General features: G+C 45.2%; 1 protein-coding gene across 1 annotated transcript; it reads left to right on the top strand.

Annotated features, from left to right (window-relative positions):
• Positions 1-304: 304 nt before the first annotated feature.
• LOC138663746 (THAP domain-containing protein 1 A-like) lies at positions 305-16,422 on the top strand. The gene is made up of 3 exons (XM_069750076.1): positions 305-436; positions 12,917-13,010; positions 15,057-16,422. The coding sequence occupies exons 2-3, from the start codon at positions 12,943-12,945 to the stop codon at positions 15,823-15,825; spliced, it is 837 nt and encodes a 278-aa protein (XP_069606177.1). The 5' UTR covers positions 305-436; positions 12,917-12,942; the 3' UTR covers positions 15,826-16,422.
• Positions 16,423-16,748: the final 326 nt, after the last annotated feature.

The following is a 16,748-nucleotide window of genomic DNA, read 5'->3' as shown; positions in this document are numbered from 1 at the left end:
ACACAAAATATTCAACTTGATGAAACAGAAATGTCACTACATGCTCATTATAACCACTAGATGGCGCTGATCTATCAGTCATCTACTGCTGGCTTATAACAAGAGTGACTGCTAGAGACTACTGTCCAGTACGTTATCGCTCCGTATGACGACACAGCATAACGACAGCGGACAGGAAAAGGTCTGGTGCGGACTGCGGAAACGGATACCGTCGTGTGAGCACAGACCCCCCCCCCCCCCCCCCCGCCAGAGATGAATGCTGCTTCCGGATTGGCGCCCTCTGACCACATGGCACGACGTGACGCTTCTTTACACGTGACACCTTTTCAACCAATGAGTGGCGCTTTTTCTCTGACGCGCAGCTGCTAGTCGGGAAGTTCGGCCGCCATTTTGTAGAAGACACAGCGCCCGACAGCGCTCACTGGTCTCCTCCTCAGTAAGTTGTTAGCAGCGGGCGCTTTGTTGTGAGAGAAGTGTCTCCATGTGACTGCACGGACGGGAGTGAGTGTGGAGGACGCGATGGGTGGAGGTGGAGGGACCTGTTGTACATAGGACGTGTATCGCCCTGTATTGTAGCGTCTCCTCTGCGGTCTGTCCGGAGGATCTCCGCTCCCAGCTCCTGCAGTACCGCAGCTCCAGCCCCGGCTACTCGCTGCGTTTTTACCTTAAGGCTATGTTCACACTTTGCAGATTCCACTGCGGATTTTTCCGCAGCAGAATTCCAAAATCCGCAGTGAAAACCCATCGCGGTTTTTACTGCGGATTTATCGCGGTTTTTACTGCGTTTTCTTCTGCGGATTTTCATCTGCAGTTTCCTATTGGAGCAGGTGAAAATCCGCAGAAAAGAAGTGACATGCTGCGGTTTTTTCTGCAGCATGTGCACTGCGTTTTTTGTTTCCCATAGGTTTACATTGGACTGTAAACACATGGGAAACTGCTGCAGATCCGCAGCGGTCAAATCCGCAGCAAAATCCGCAAAGTGTGAATATAGCCTTAAGGTTTTTTTTCTTTACTCCTTATTAACCATTTGAGGACTGGGCCACTTACCCCCGTTGCTGAGCAGTCACATTTTGGGGTTTTTCGTTCTTGCGGTTAAAGAAGCTGTAAAATCTCTCATATGTCACTAAACCTATTTAGATTGGCAGTGGCACATTTAATTTCTTCTTGCTTTTGGGGGCATTTCAACAATAAAATACAATTCTTTTTTCTTAAGGGTTTGCTTACACGATTCTCAGGGGTCCGTTATCCTAATGACGCTGATCAGACTGTGATTTAGAGCGTCCGCTTACTGTGATCCGACTCTCTCAGATGAGAGACTGCGCCCACGGTGAGGAGAAGATGGGGAACAACATTTCTCCATTCTGTGAGTCGGCAGGAATTGGATGTCATCAGTGTACAGTCCGATGACTCCCACGCACCCACAGACTTGAATGGCTGAGTGCCTTGTGATTTCAAAGTAAAATTGCAGCATACTGCGATTTTTATTAATTTTTTTCTGACAGATGGTGTCAGCTGAAATAAAATAAAAAATCAGGCACTCGCTCTACCCCATTGAATAACACTGGTCCAAGTGCTGTCCAATTAAAAAAGAAATACTGTATATACTCGTGTTTTGAGCTGAGATTTTCAGCACATTTTTTTTGTTTTGTGTGCTGAAAACGCCCCCCTCGGCTAATACATGAGTCATTGTCCAGAAGGCCAGCGGGGGAGGGGAAGCGGCGGAGCAGCTGCCGGAGTCGGTCGGCTGTGACATCACTGCATCTCTGTTGACCCGGTGCTGCAGCTCTTCCTGTGCTGAGCGGTCACATGGTACCGTTCATTAAGATAACGAATATGCATGCGGCTCCACTTCCATAGGCGTGAAGCGCACACATATTCATTACCTTAATGAGCGGTACCACGTGATCGCTCAGCACAGGAAGAGCTGCCGCATCAGGACAAAGGAGATGCAGGGACGTGTGGGGAGGGTGAGTGTGATGGGGGAGGACACTGAGCCATGCATACAACTAGGAGACTGGGGGTGCCACACATAGCAGGACGGTGATGAGAGGACAGTGCATACCCGGTTTATACTTGAGTCAATAAGCTAACCCAGTTTTCCGTGGCAAAATTAGGTGCCTCGGCTTATACTCGGGTCGGCTTATACTTGAGTATATACAGTAAATGAAAAATCGAATAGCACTTGTCCATTGCATACACTCTCGTGAGCGCTTGTTTTGTATACCAGGCTGGTATATTGGTCCTATTGACAAGAAAATTCAGCCCCATGAATGCTAAGCTGATTGGGTCTCCTAGGACCATTTACACAACGATGGCTTTACCACTGAGTCAGATGGGAGTGCCGGTAGTGCTTCTTATTAGGCCTCATTTAGTTGCCTATGTTTAAACACGTACATGATAAAATGGTGCGTGTTTCATCAGTGTGTGGTCTGTGTGTCTGTATTTACCAGCAGTGAGTGGTCTGTGTCTGTATTTACCAGCAGTGAGTGGTCTGTGTGTCTGTATTTACCAGCAGTGAGTGGTCTGTGTGTCTGTATTTACCAGCAGTGAGTGGTCTGTGTGTCTGTATTTACCAGCAGTGAGTGGTCTGTGTCTGTATTTACCAGCAGTGAGTGGTCTCTGTGTCTGTATTTACCAGCAGTGAGTGGTCTCTGTGTCTGTATTTACCAGCAGTGAGTGCTCTGTGTGTCTGTATTTACCAGCAGTGAGTGCTCTGTGTGTCTGTATTTACCAGCAGTGAGTGGTCTGTCTGTATTTACCAGCAGTGAGTGCTCTGTGTCTGTATTTACCAGCAGTGAGTGCTCTGTGTCTGTATTTACCAGCAGTGAGTGGTCTGTGTCTGTATTTACCAGCAGTGAGTGCTCTGTGTCTGTATTTACCAGCAGTGAGTGGTCTCTGTGTCTGTATTTACCAGCAGTGAGTGCTCTGTGTCTGTATTTACCAGCAGTGAGTGCTCTGTGTCTGTATTTACCAGCAGTGAGTGGTCTGTGTCTGTATTTACCAGCAGTGAGTGGTCTCTGTGTCTGTATTTACCAGCAGTGAGTGGTCTCTGTGTCTGTATTTGCCAGCAGTGAGTGCTCTGTGTCTGTATTTACCAGCAGTGAGTGCTCTGTGTCTGTATTTACCAGCAGTGAGTGCTCTGTGTCTGTATTTACCAGCAGTGAGTGCTCTGTGTCTGTATTTACCAGCAGTGAGTGCTCTGTGTCTGTATTTACCAGCAGTGAGTGCTCTGTGTCTGTATTTACCAGCAGTGAGTGCTCTGTGTCTGTATTTACCAGCAGTGAGTGCTCTGTGTCTGTATTTACCAGCAGTGAGTGGTCTCTGTGTCTGTATTTACCAGCAGTGAGTGGTCTCTGTGTCTGTATTTACCAGCAGTGAGTGCTCTGTGTCTGTATTTACCAGCAGTGAGTGCTCTGTGTCTGTATTTACCAGCAGTGAGTGGTCTGTGTGTCTGTATTTACCAGCAGTGAGTGGTCTGTGTGTCTGTATTTACCAGCAGTGAGTGGTCTCTGTGTCTGTATTTACCAGCAGTGAGTGGTCTCTGTGTCTGTATTTACCAGCAGTGAGTGCTCTGTGTCTGTATTTACCAGCAGTGTGTGGTCTGTGTGTCTGTATTTACCAGCAGTGTGTGGTCTGTGTGTCTGTATTTACCAGCAAATAAGGCAGCACACTGCAGCGCTAGAACATACAAACTTGAAAAACGAAATTTGAACTGCATTACTGCACTAGAAATATGAAAAATGAGAGCTTTTAGCCCATAAAAATGGCCAATTTTATGTGTACCTGGTAGCCCCTTTACGGCATCTCTCTTATACCAGGTCCTACGCTTGCCTTACCTCGCTGAGAATAAACGTCTCCATCTGAATGGGTACATGTGAAACCTCTTCTTAGACTAGAATTCTCTCTCTCTGTGGAGGGGTATTGGACCTGCTGTAATTAAAACACCTGTAGGCTAGGAGGCGGAGTGCACGATCAGAAGGCTAGAGAATACATTTCAAAAACCTGACCTGCACATCCAAACATAGACTCAGTGTGAACAGGTGCTGAACCTAGAGTCGCCAACTCGTATATAGTTAAGTAAATAAGGCAGCACACTGCAGCGCTAGAACATACAAACTTGAAAAACGAAATTTGAACTGCATTACTGCACTAGAAATATGAAAAAGGCAAGCGTAGGACCTGGTATAAGAGAGATGCCGTAAAGGGGCTACCAGGTACACATAAAATTGGCCATTTTTATGCACTAAACGCTCTCATTTTTCATATTTCTAGTGCAGTAATGCAGTTCAAATTTCGTTTTTCAAGTTTGTATGTTCTAGTGCTGCAGTGTGCTGCCTTATTTACTTAACTATATACGAGTTGGCGACTCTAGGTTCAGCACCTGTTCACACTGAGTCTGTTTGGATGTGCAGGTCAGGTTTTTGAAATGTATTTACCAGCAGTGAGTGGTCTGTATTTACCAGCAGTGTGTGGTCTGTGTCTGTATTTACCAGCAGTGTGTGGTCTGTGTGTCTGTATTTACCGGCAGTGTGTGGTCTGTGTGTCTGTACTACTGTATCATCAGTGTTTTTCACAGAGGGATAAATACCGTATATACTCTAGTATAAGCCGAGATTTTCAGCCCAAATTTTTGGGCTGAAAGTGCCCCTCTCGGCTTATACTCGAGTCACGGTAGCGGTGGGGTCGGCGGGTGAGGGGGAGAGGTCGCTGAGGTATACTTACCTAGTCCCAGCGATCCTCGCGCTGTCCCTGCCGTCCCACGGGCTTCTGTGCTGCAGCTTCTTCCCCTCTTCAGCGGTCACGTGGGACCGCTCATTACAGAAATGAATAGGCGGCTCCACCTCCCATAAGGGTGGAGCCGCCTATTCATTTCTCTAATCAGCGGTGCCAATGACCGCTGACAGGAAGAGGCTGCAGCACGGAAGGCGGGGAGCGTCAGGATCGCTGGGACTAGGTAAGTATATCATACTTACCTGTCCCCTTTCCAGCCGCCGGGCGCCGCTCCATCTCCCCGGCGCCTCCATCTTCCCGGCGTCTGCGCTCTGACTGTTCAGGCAGAGGGCGCGATGACGCGTATAGTGTGCGCGGCGCCCTCTGCCTGATCAGTCAGAACAGAGACGCCGGGAAGATGGAGGCGCCGGGACCGGACGCTGGGAGCTGCAATCAAGAGAGGTGAGTATGTGTTTTTTTTTTTTTATTGCAGCAGCAGCGGCCATGGCACAGATTTATGTGCAGCATCTATGGGGCAGTATGAACGGCACACAGCACTATATGGGGCATCTGTGCAGCATCTATGGGGCAATATGAACGGCACACAGCACTATATGGGGCATCTGTGCAGCATCTATGGGGCAGTATGAACGGCACACAGCACTATATGGGGCATCTGTGCAGCATCTATGGGGCAGTATGAACGGCACACAGCACTATATGGGGCATCTGTGCAGCATCTATGGGGCAGTATGAACGGCACACAGCACTATATGGGGCATCTGTGCAGCATCTATGGGGCAGTATGAACGGCACACAGCACTATATGGGGCATCTGTGCAGCATCTATGGGGCAATATGAACGGTGCAGAGCACTGTATGGGGCATCTGTGCAGCATCTATGGGGCAATATGAACGGTGCAGAGCACTATATGGCACAGCTATGGGGAAATAATGATCTATTTTTATTTTTGAAATTCACCGGTAAATGCTGCATTTCCACCCTAGGCTTATACTCAAGTCAATAAGTTTTCCCAGTTTTTTGTGGCAAAATTAGGGGGGTCGGCTTATACTCGGGTCGGCTTATACTCGAGTATATACGGTAAATGAATGATAAAGTTTCTACCATCCTTTGCAATGTTGGGCTCTATCACACATCCTAATTTTTTCTGTACTGGAAACACCAGTGCTGGAGATATCAGTGTACGTGTGTTTCGTACTTGTGGCAACCGTGTACTGCATCAGTTTCACACATAGTGACGCCTGGGAATCAGCAGTACTGTTTATTCTGTTCCCTGGCGCCAGGTGCTGAAGACCTCTTTCGTCATGCTCCCCTGCTCGCGCTGTGATCAGCACTAGCAGGGGACAATGTTTAGAGTTGCATTCAACTTATAACAGCAAAAGCAGGCGGCGGCTGATGAGCGTATTTATCAGCCGCCAACTGCGTTATAAAGGAATTAAAAAAAAAAAAAAAGACGTGAGGTTCCTCTGTATTTTTGATCGCCAGCCAGGCAAAACTGGACAGCTGCGGGCTGCAACCCTCAGCTGTCAGCTTCAGCAAGACTGCTTATCAATAGAGGGGTCCACATATTCTTTAATTATTTAAATCAGTGTTCCCTAACTCCGGTCCTCAAGAGCCACCAACAGGTCATGTTTTCAGGATTTCCTTAATATTGCACAGGTGATGGAATTATTGCCTGTGAAGGTGATGCAATTGTCACCTGTACAATACTAAGGAAATCCTGAAAACATGACCTGTTGGTGGCTCTTGAGGACCGGAGTTAGGGAACACTGATTTAAATAATTAAAAAAAACAAAAAACAGCGTTGGGTCCTCCCCCACCACCACATTTTTGAAAAGGAGCCAAGCTAAAGCAGACTGCTGATAAGAGGCCATAAAAATAGCCCGCAGGTGCCAATGACGCTTTGCCTTGCTCTTCCCACTTACCTTGTGGCGGTGGCTAGTGGGGTTGAGGTCACCTTTTGCATTGTCCCGTGACATCAAGCCCACGGCTTAGTAATGGAGAGTAATATCTATAAGAAACCTATCCATTACTTATCCGATAGTTAATATTGTAAATAAACACACAGCAAGTATAAAGTCCTTTATTTAAAATAAAAAAAAAAAAACTTTAACTTTTTTATTTAAAAATCACAAAAAGATATGCTTGCCTAACGCCCATTCTATTGAAGCCCTCGTCCCCTGTAATAACCCAAAAATAAAAAAACAATATCCCTCCCCTGTTCCATGCCACAATCCATGTCTGTTATAGTTTTCAGCTTGGACTGTCACATTTTTGGTTGAAAACCACTTTTTTGTGATGTTAAAATGGTTCTCAGGCCTCATTCAGACATCAGTGATTTTTCACATTTGCAAATAAGTTTATCTTTCTGTGCACCCGCACGCTCCGCTCCCGACTGCCGGTGGCAGTGCCAGGTATTGACGTGCGAGACTCGTCAGAGCTATTTCTTTTCCCTTGACATGGCTGTATGAGGGCTCTTCTTTTAAGATGATTTGTAGTTCTGAATGACGTCATTAATTTTAACCTCTTCATTACCTTTGACATGTACTTCAAAGATAGTGTCTCTGCCTTGATGTGGTCTCGCACGCTGAGCCCACATCTATCCTCACACTTGATGGCTGATTTAATCATCCCATGGCTATTAACCAGTTAAATCCCACTGTCAATCACTGACTGGAAAACGAGGCCCACATCCTGCCCATCGGAGCCCCTGTGACATGATCACTGGACACCGATGGGTTGTCATGACATCTGGGGGTCTGCAGTCTGGTATCAATAAAGTCAGTTCAGGGCACGAAAAATAAGCCCTCCAACAGCCCCATTGTCAGAAAAATGTGCAATGAGTCTCTGAAAATGGTGACAAAATAAGATTTTATTTACCATATTTTCCAGCCTGTAAGACGACTGGGCGTATAAGACGACCCCTAACTTTTCCATTTAAAATATAGAGTTTAGGATATACTCGCCGTATAAGTCGGGGGTCATCTTATACGGCGTGTGCGGAGCTCTGCGGTCGCCGCATATGGTGCAGGGAGCGGCCCCAGATGGTACCCAAGGTCTGGAGGAGAGGAGACTCCTCCAGACCCTGGGTACCATATTCCTGTAAAAAAGAATTAAAATAAAAAATCGCCTGAGATGACGTTGCGGCCACACAACAGTGATGTCACAAAGGCCCTTTGCGCAAAGCATCAATGGGAATGGAAGCCGCCACATGCACCGCTGAGAGCCGGGAGGACTCCGGGGGCCATCAGAATGTGAGTATATCCCTATTTTTTATTTACATTTTTTTTTTACAGGAATATGGTACCCAAGGCCTGGAGGAGAGTCTCCTCTCCTCCAGACCCTGTGTACCATCCGAGACCGCTCCCCACACCATATGCGGTGATCGCAGAGCTCCACACCCGCCGTATAAGACATCGGCTTATAAGATGACCCCCGACTTTTGAGAAGATTTTCAGGGGTTAAAAATGCCAGAAAATATTTTTTTTTTTTTTTTTTTTTAATACAAATTTCCATTATTTTTTTTTTTTCACTATCTAAATAAAAAAAAACTACTTGTTTGGTATCTGCGTACTCATACTGACCCGGAGAATCAAATTTACTGGTCAGTTTTTCCATATAGTGAACATGGTAAATAATAATTAAAAAAAAAATGTACAATTTTTTTGCAATTTCAATGCACTGGGAATTTTTTTCCTGTTTTCAAGTACGCTATATTGGAAAATTGAATAGTGTCATTCAAAAGTACAACTCGTCCCGCAAAAAAAAAGCAAGCCTTCATATTATATGGCCAGAAAAATAAAAAATTGTGGCTCTTGGAAGAAGGGAAGGAAAAAATGGAAAATTGCTGTGTAGTGAAGGAGTTAATACACAGCGTGTGAAATAAGTATTGAACATGTCACAAATTTTCTAAGTAAATAGATTTGTAAATGTGTTATTGACATGAAATTCTCACCAGATGTCGGTAACAACCCATTCAATCCACCCAGGCAAAGAAATCAAACCATAAATGTCCATAAATTAAGTTGTGTAATAATGAGAAATGACACAGGGAAAAAATATTGAACACGATTACTGAAATTTATTTAATACTTCATGCAAGAACCTTTTTGGTGATGACAGATTCAAGATGCCATCTGTATGGAGAAACTAGTTGCATGCATTGCTCAGATGTGATTTTGGTCTATTCTTCCACACAAACACTCTTCACATCCTGAAGTTTCCATGGGCTCCTTCTATGAACTCTGAGCTTTAGTTCCCTCCATACATTTTCTGATGGATTCAGGTCAGGTGATTGGCTGGGCCATTCTAGCAGCTTTTTCTTTTTCTGAAACCAATTGAGTTTCCTTGGCTGTGTGATTGGGATCATTGTCTCGAAGAAATGTTTGCCCTCATTCCATCTTCATCATCCTGGTAGATGGCAGCAGGTTCTTATAATGAATGTTTACCATGCAATTGTTACCATCCACCTCTCGTGTTTCCCCTTTTCCTCATAGATTGTAAGCTTGTGAGCAGGGCCCTCATTCCTCTTGGTATCTACTTTGAACTGTTTTTGTTACGCTGTAATGTCTTTATTGTCTGTACAAGTCCCCTCTATAATTTGTGAAGCGCTGCGGAATATGTTGGCGCTATATAAATAAAATTAATATTAATGTTTTGCTACATTTGTCCATTCATCCATCCTTCCTTCAATCATATTAAGTTTTGCCAGTGCCGGATGCTGAAAAACATCCCCACACCATGGTGTTCCTACCTACAAACTTCACTGTTGGTATGGTGGCAGCGACCTGGTCCGTGGCCATGGGCGACCATGGAAATAATGAAAGTTCGTGACGCCACCTGTGGTTCTCGGTCAGAGGTGACTGATGCTGCTTAAAGGGGTCCTCTGGGGGCGATGGTGCTGCAGCAAAGATGGTGTTGCTTCCCACAGGTGAAGCGGTATCCCCAGGGCTCCCGGTGTGTTTGGCAGGGATGGTGAATGCTGGCAAAAAAATGGAGGACACAGTTGCAGTCTACCTGGTTTACTGGTGTTAAGCTGCCTCTGTCCAGGGTACCAGCAACAGGAGTAGATGGAGTCCAGGCAGCCTGAAGAGAAGTGGAAATCCCTTTGACAGGTCAGTTTGGGGGCCTTCCACTATGTGCAGGTCTGTGGTCCCTTGCTGCCTAAAGTTTCTAATAAGGTCCTCTTCCTTCCCTGTTTAGGGACAGTACCTGCATTGTAGGCAACTTGAACCGTCTCTTTAGGGTCTCTGTCCACGGTGACTCCGGACTCTGATTGCTGCTGTACCTCAAGTATTATGTGGGCAAGTCCCTTTTAGTTTCCTGCCCTCCGGTTCTGGCGTGGGTCCTGTAGTTCCTCACGACGTCGGGCTCCCGGTGCCCAGTTTCTGCGCTCAGCTTAGAGGCCCAGTTGCAGCCTTTCTCTAGCTCCGAAGTCCTTCTGTGCTCCTTCACTGTCTGCTATCAACTGTCCCCTAGTCTGCACCAGACTAACTGACTCCTCCAGACCAGGATGTTTATAGGGAAGTTTCCCTTGAACCGGGTTTAGAGCTCCCACTTCTGGCCTGGAGTCAGAATGTGTTGCATGTAAAGTTAGCTGCCAAAGGGATTCCTCCTGTCTCCAGGCATGGCACTACCTTCCCCGAGAGGAAGGCAACACCACTGTGGTACCTGAACTCCTGGGGTGCCACATTAGCACCTTTCAGAAATAAATTTTGCTTTAAAAAATAAAATAACTGGTGACTTGTTCAATAGTTTTTTTTCACCCGCTGTATTAGGTACTGAAAAAACAGGAAAAAATTCCCAGTGGGGTAGAATTGAAGAAAAACAAATGCTGCCGTTGTTTTGGTGTTACAATTTTACATGTTGTTTTCCTGTCCCTTGTTTCCATCCACATGGATATTTTTCATCTTTTGAATAAACTTTGAAAAATATTTTATTGAACAAGAAGCTGAAATCATCTTTTTCATCATACAATTTTACAACGGTCGCGTTTAGTTTGATTTCTGAGCACTACGTGTATTTTTCAGTTGATTACGTTGTATGAGTGCTTGATTTGGTTACCTGGTAGCCATACGATTTTCGATATTTATTTTTTTGTTTCGGTATTCACAATCGGGGACTTGAACCTACGACCTCTCAATCACCTATTCTATGCACTGCAGTACATAGTATTGCAGTCTATTGCTTAAAGGGGTATTCCCATCTCCAAGTAACCATGGATACCTAAGGTCCTGCAATTCCTGCACATGAGGAAAGGGACATAGCGAATCAGAAAAACAGATCCAATTTGAAATGTGGAATAATGTGGCAATATTATTATTACTGCACTTACTCCATATTGGGATAGGATCTTGAAGTTGGGAATGCCCCTTTAATTACTGGTTTAATATGAAATCCAGCCAGTAGCAGAGCTTCATATGAGTAATGCCATGGCAGACACGAAGGTCTTTAATTGTGCCACTTGGTAGGGGGGCAGGGTATGGGCTCCAGAAGTACAGCCACCTTGTTGGAGGCCTTTTTACATGCCAGTTTCACCCTTAACAGCAGCACTTAAGAGGTTAAACTGCTGCGATTGGAGCTAGCTGGTTGGTGGCTTCTCTGTAAGGAGTGGGCTCAGGTTGTTGGCTTGCTCCATGCAGTGAGGGCACACGTTGGCTATTTTCTGGGCACTGTTACTTGGAATTATTACGGGGAATGTAGTGTGCTAGACACAGCAGATCAAAGGTGTTGTCTCATGTTAAGTAACTAAAGGTGCATGAAAATGAGGTCATTTAGTAAAATACCATTTGTTAAATATCTCCACTGTTCTCCAGAATGGAGGGACTTTTATTAATTCTACTAGACGGCAGCCCGATTCTAAAGAATCTGGAGTCTAGAATCTATATATACTTGAAATTCGGCAGGAGCTTGAAGAGCAACGTCACTGGGCCCGCCTCCACGCAGTAGAAACTTGCTGTGAGGTAAAAATTCAAAAATCACACCAAAATGGCGGGCGGAGTGTGTCACAGTACGGCACGTTTCTGATTGGTCGCTCGCAGCAGGCGGCAACCAATCAGACACTGGACACTGTTGACGTCACTTATCTCCGGACATTAGCTCCGGACATTAGCTCCGGACAAAGCCACGGAAGTTGGCACAAATTGCAGGAAGTAGTATTCTAGGCAATTATATTAATTCTATAGTTTACTGCTCATTGCTTAGGGCTCATTCATATGTCGTGCACATCGCTCTGAGATCGGTCTGCGACAAATGCACGGACTGGCCGCGGCTGTCCAGCTTCATGTATTTCTACGAGGCTACCATGCTCGTGTGTGGCGAGCCGCTGCCAGTGTGTGCATTAGCTGACTGATCTGTATAGAATGAGCCCTTAGGTTGCCGCTCATATCTGCAGGCTATCGGACAAGGAGCATGTACTTGTAGTCTCTTTGGTTTAGAGCCAGCATGCTCTGCTCTGAAGCCGGCCTCAGACTACTGCAGATACTAGGCTACCTCTGCTCGGTGGCGCATGTGTGCAACTGCTCTTAATTGTCAATCTACAGACAAACACAAACCCGGGGTGCTGGGAGCGCTGCTCTGATGAGCACAGTATGAATACACACTCCTTTAATATCCATCCGATCACAGCGCACTGCGAACCGTAAGGCTATGTGCACACGTTCAGGAATTCATGCAGAAAATTCCTGACAATTCCGGACATTTTCTGCATGAAAACCGCGTGCGTTTTTGCCGCGGTTTTGACGCGTTTTTGCCGCGGTTTTTTCCGGACACTTCCCAATGCATTTTGGAGTGGGAAATCCGCAAAAAAACCGCAAAAAGATACAGCATGTCCGGATTTTGTGCCTGATGCGTTTTTTTTGCGGAAAAAAACGCATCATGTGCACAAAACATGCGAAATTCATTCTAAATGATGGGATGCTTATTGTATGCGGTTTTTTTGCGGTTTTATAGCGTTTTTATCGGGAAAAAAACGCGAAAAAAACGGAACGTGTGAACACAGCCTAAGAGTCATCGGGGGACACAAATGTGTAGATTTATGGATTTAAATCTGTTCTGCAAATAAATAATTTTTCTACAGGATTCTTATTGAGTGCTGGATTATAACTGGTCCCCAAAATGATATCTGTATCTGTGCACAAGGATTACTGGGGTTTTAACTAAAGTGCTATTTTCTTTGTCATACAGACTTTGACTTGAATTTTGATGAAAGGATGACTGTCTGTGCCGCAAAAGGCTGCAAAAATCGACTGTCAAAAGGATGTGGTAAACATTTCTTCAGGTCTGTGGTGCCATGTTTAATTATTCTTATTTTTTCCACTGCTAAGATGTTGGTTTCCGATCCTTAGGAAGTGTCATGGATATGACACCAGTGGGTGGTTTGGCACCCCCATTGATCAGCCGTTCCCTTCTCAAGAAGCAGCTAGATGTAAGCCGTACACTGCAGTCAGCCGGTGCTTGGTACACTGTTTAGTAGCCCCACCATTGATTGGTAGCTTTCTGCCTATGCACAGTGTACATAGAAAGCTGCCAATAAGAGTTGTGGGCGGGGTTATACTGAGCTCAGCATTCAGAGCACTGGTAGATCTGCAGCAGAGAAAATAGGGATTGTATCATAACTTCAGAAAGCAGGCCAGGAAGTGACACATCGCTGGAATCAAGGTCTGGGCTCCTACATTAGGATTCATTGGGTTCACACTAGACATTTTTGCAGCTTTTTTTTTTTTTTTGTAGCAAAACCTGATCTTTTCGGTAGGGAAAAAAAAACATTGTTTTTCTAGTTTTTGCTGCGGTTTTGGCATGCTAGATTTGTTTCTTGTGCATGCTGATAAAGTTTAGTGTTGGAAAACAAAAAAGTCCTATTCAATAGAATCCGGTTGTGGCACAAAAAAAATGCATCAAAACCCGATACTTGCGTTTTTTCACCACTTTCATTTCAAGGGGGGAAAACCACAGAAAAAATGCTGAAAAAAAAAAAAAAAGGGACATTCTCCATTGTCAAAAAAACATGCAAAGCACAAAATCCTGATGACAAACAAACAAGCAGTGTGCATGAGATTTCTCATAGAGACTTTGCTGGTATTGTAAAACACAGCTGAAAATTTGCATTAAAAAAACCTGCAAAAACACCCTGTGTGAACTTAGCCTTATGCTGCTCTCCGATGGGGTAGCAAAAACCTGGTGAGAGATTCTTTGAATAAATAGGAGCTGAGCTGCAGTACCCGAGAGCGGCCACTAACGTTGTGGTGGAGCTCTGCTATTCCAATATGTCATCAATATCCGCAGGGGACAACCCGATTAAAAATGTTATAAACTGTTTCTGGCCATCCTGAAATTAGTCACAATCTACGCACTACATAGAGAGCTGACGTGCACTACATAGAGAGCTGACGTGCACTACATAGAGAGCTGACGAGCACTACATAGAGAGCTGACGTGCACTACATAGAGAGCTGACGAGCACTACATAGAGAGCTGACGTGCACTACATAGAGAGCTGACGTGCACTACATAGAGAGCTGACGAGCACTACATAGGGAGCTGACGAGCACTACATAGGGAGCTGACGAGCACTACATAGGGAGCTGACGTGCACTACATAGAGAGCTGACGAGCACTACATAGGGAGCTGACGAGCACTACATAGGGAACTGACGAGCACTACATAGGGAACTGACGAGCACTACATAGAGAGCTGACGAGCACTACATAGAGAGCTGACGAGCACTACATAGGGAGCTGACGAGCACTACATAGGGAGCTGACGAGCACTACATAGGGAGCTGACGAGCACTACATAGAGAGCTGACGAGCACTACATAGGGAGCTGACGAGCACTACACAGAGAGCTGACGAGCACTACACAGAGCTGACGAGCACTACACAGAGAGCTGACGAGCACTACACAGAGAGCTGACGAGCACTACACAGAGAGCTGACGAGCACTACACAGAGAGCTGACGAGCACTACACAGAGAGCTAATATAATGCTCTACCGTAAAGCTAAACAGTAGACGTTTATCATATTGCATATTGTAGAACCATATTTGTGCAGTTTACCTGCTGGTTGTCCCTATATTAGATGTCAGTACCTTCACTCTACCAGCAGATGGCAGAAGACAATCAGACATGTTGTGTCCTGGTTCTCTCCAGCACGAGGTCCACTGGGCAGATTTTCGGCAGCACCTGTAGTAAACCTGCATCTTCATACACCATGAAGCAGTAAATGCCTAAAGATGAACCTTGATTTTTTTTTTTTTTAATAGAGTATTGTATTTTTGTGAATTACATTTACATAACCATGTATTTCTCATTGATTCACTTGTAGATTTCCAATGAAAAATCCAGAATATCTTGCCAAATGGATCGAAGTAATTCGTCGTGACAAGTGGAAACCTTCAATCTATAGTAGACTCTGCAGTGACCACTTCACGGAAGAGGACTACATGCTGCGGCCAGGAGCCTCCTACCCATACCTGCGCCTGGATGCCGTGCCTTCTATTATAAATGGCGTCCATATTAAAAAGCCGCCTAAGAAACCTGTGAAAAAGAGAGACAGTGGCACCTCGCCTTCACCAAATGTGGCTCAGAAGCCAAAGTCAGCAGCTAAAGCCATCATCTCCGAAGCTGCCATGTCTGTGGAGCACTCCTATTCTGCTGCCTGCACTAACAAGGAGAATGTACGTAGCCCCAAAGTGGACCCCATCCTTGTTAATCTGAGGAGGAAAAAGAACTCTCTCCAGAAGCAGATTTTGAGGCAGAAGACCCGGATAGCCAACATGAAGAAGATGATCCTGCAGCTGAGAAGTAACATGCTCGGCAGTGACCCTGTCCATCTTGTGTCCAAGCACTTCAGCGGGTTAACACTAGAACTGTTCAGACACCAGGTGCAGAGGCGCAAGAAACCCAGAGTCATCCAGTTCTCCAAAGAGATCAAAGGCTTTGCTGTGACTCTCTACCATTACTCCCAAGTGGCCTATGAACTCTGCAGACCCGTGCTATCCTTACCTGATCTGGACACTTTGAGGGAGTGGATGCCGGCAAAGGTGGAGAGGGCACAGGCTGAACCCGAGATGAACACAGAGACAACTGATTAAAGGCCCCCTCATATAGCTACAGTACTTGTCCTGTTTACTAATGGCAGTCATGTTCATCCAGGTCTGATTTCTTTTACTGCAGTGCCATTTTTGTTGTATTCTTCAGTCCTGACATTTAACCCTTTATAACCATGGTGGTTGCATAATGCACCATGTACAGTTTCTCCAGGTCACGGCCTCCGCTGGTAAATGCTCTTGTTCACCTGGGGCTGCACAAATCGGAGATCCTGTAAGATTTGTATAATATGGAATAATACACATTTTAGATATCCTTAATAGAAGACCACAATGTATCTGGTGACTCTGGTATGGAGCCATACATCTGCTGTTTTGCATCTATGTAATATTAAGGTGCATTGAGATGTCGCTTTTCGGCCTGTCAGAGCTCTTTAAGGAATGCAGGTCAACTATATTCAGTTTGTTACACCGGAAACAAACTATGATGGGGGACAGAATGATTACTGCAATTGTTTTGTCCCCATACACTATCATGTTATCGGCAGCACAGCCAATGCTTACAAAGGATGATGTGCAGCCTATAAACAATGATTTTTTTTTTTTTTTCGTTTTCCTGTCATAAACAATCTGATAACCTGACGAACAGCGTTTTGTTGGGTGATTTCCAGCATGTTTATATGGGCATACAATTGGGAATGAGTATCCTTGTAAATGCTTGTTCACCTATCTACTCATCTAAATTCACTATTTTAGAGAACCTGTCATTTCTCCAAACACTAATACATGCAGCTATAGAACTAATCTGCAGGTTAATAGCATTCTAATGCTGTATGGCCGCCTTCCTGAAAGTGCAGCTAGTAGGAGAAAATGAACTTTATTCCTCCCAGGAGCTGCTGGCTTTCAGTCGTAGAGGTGTGCACGGAATGTCTACAGTCAGCACTCAATACATGGTTAGTTCCCTCTGC

This window comes from Ranitomeya imitator, chromosome 1, assembly GCF_032444005.1.
Source record: "Ranitomeya imitator isolate aRanImi1 chromosome 1, aRanImi1.pri, whole genome shotgun sequence".
In the NCBI taxonomy this organism is placed as follows: Eukaryota; Metazoa; Chordata; class Amphibia; order Anura; family Dendrobatidae; genus Ranitomeya; species Ranitomeya imitator.
The sequence above is the reverse complement of the archived record's forward strand: the minus strand, read 5'-3'. Positions and strand labels throughout refer to the sequence as shown.

Bases quoted from the DNA above. Each gene is read 5' to 3' on its own strand.
- LOC138663746 (XM_069750076.1), top strand. From the start codon at position 12,943: ATGACTGTCTGTGCCGCAAAAGGCTGCAAAAATCGACTGTCAAAAGGA. The intron at 13,011-15,056 runs GTCTGTGGTGCC...ATTCACTTGTAG, and splicing joins TGTGGTAAACATTTCTTCAG to ATTTCCAATGAAAAATCCAG.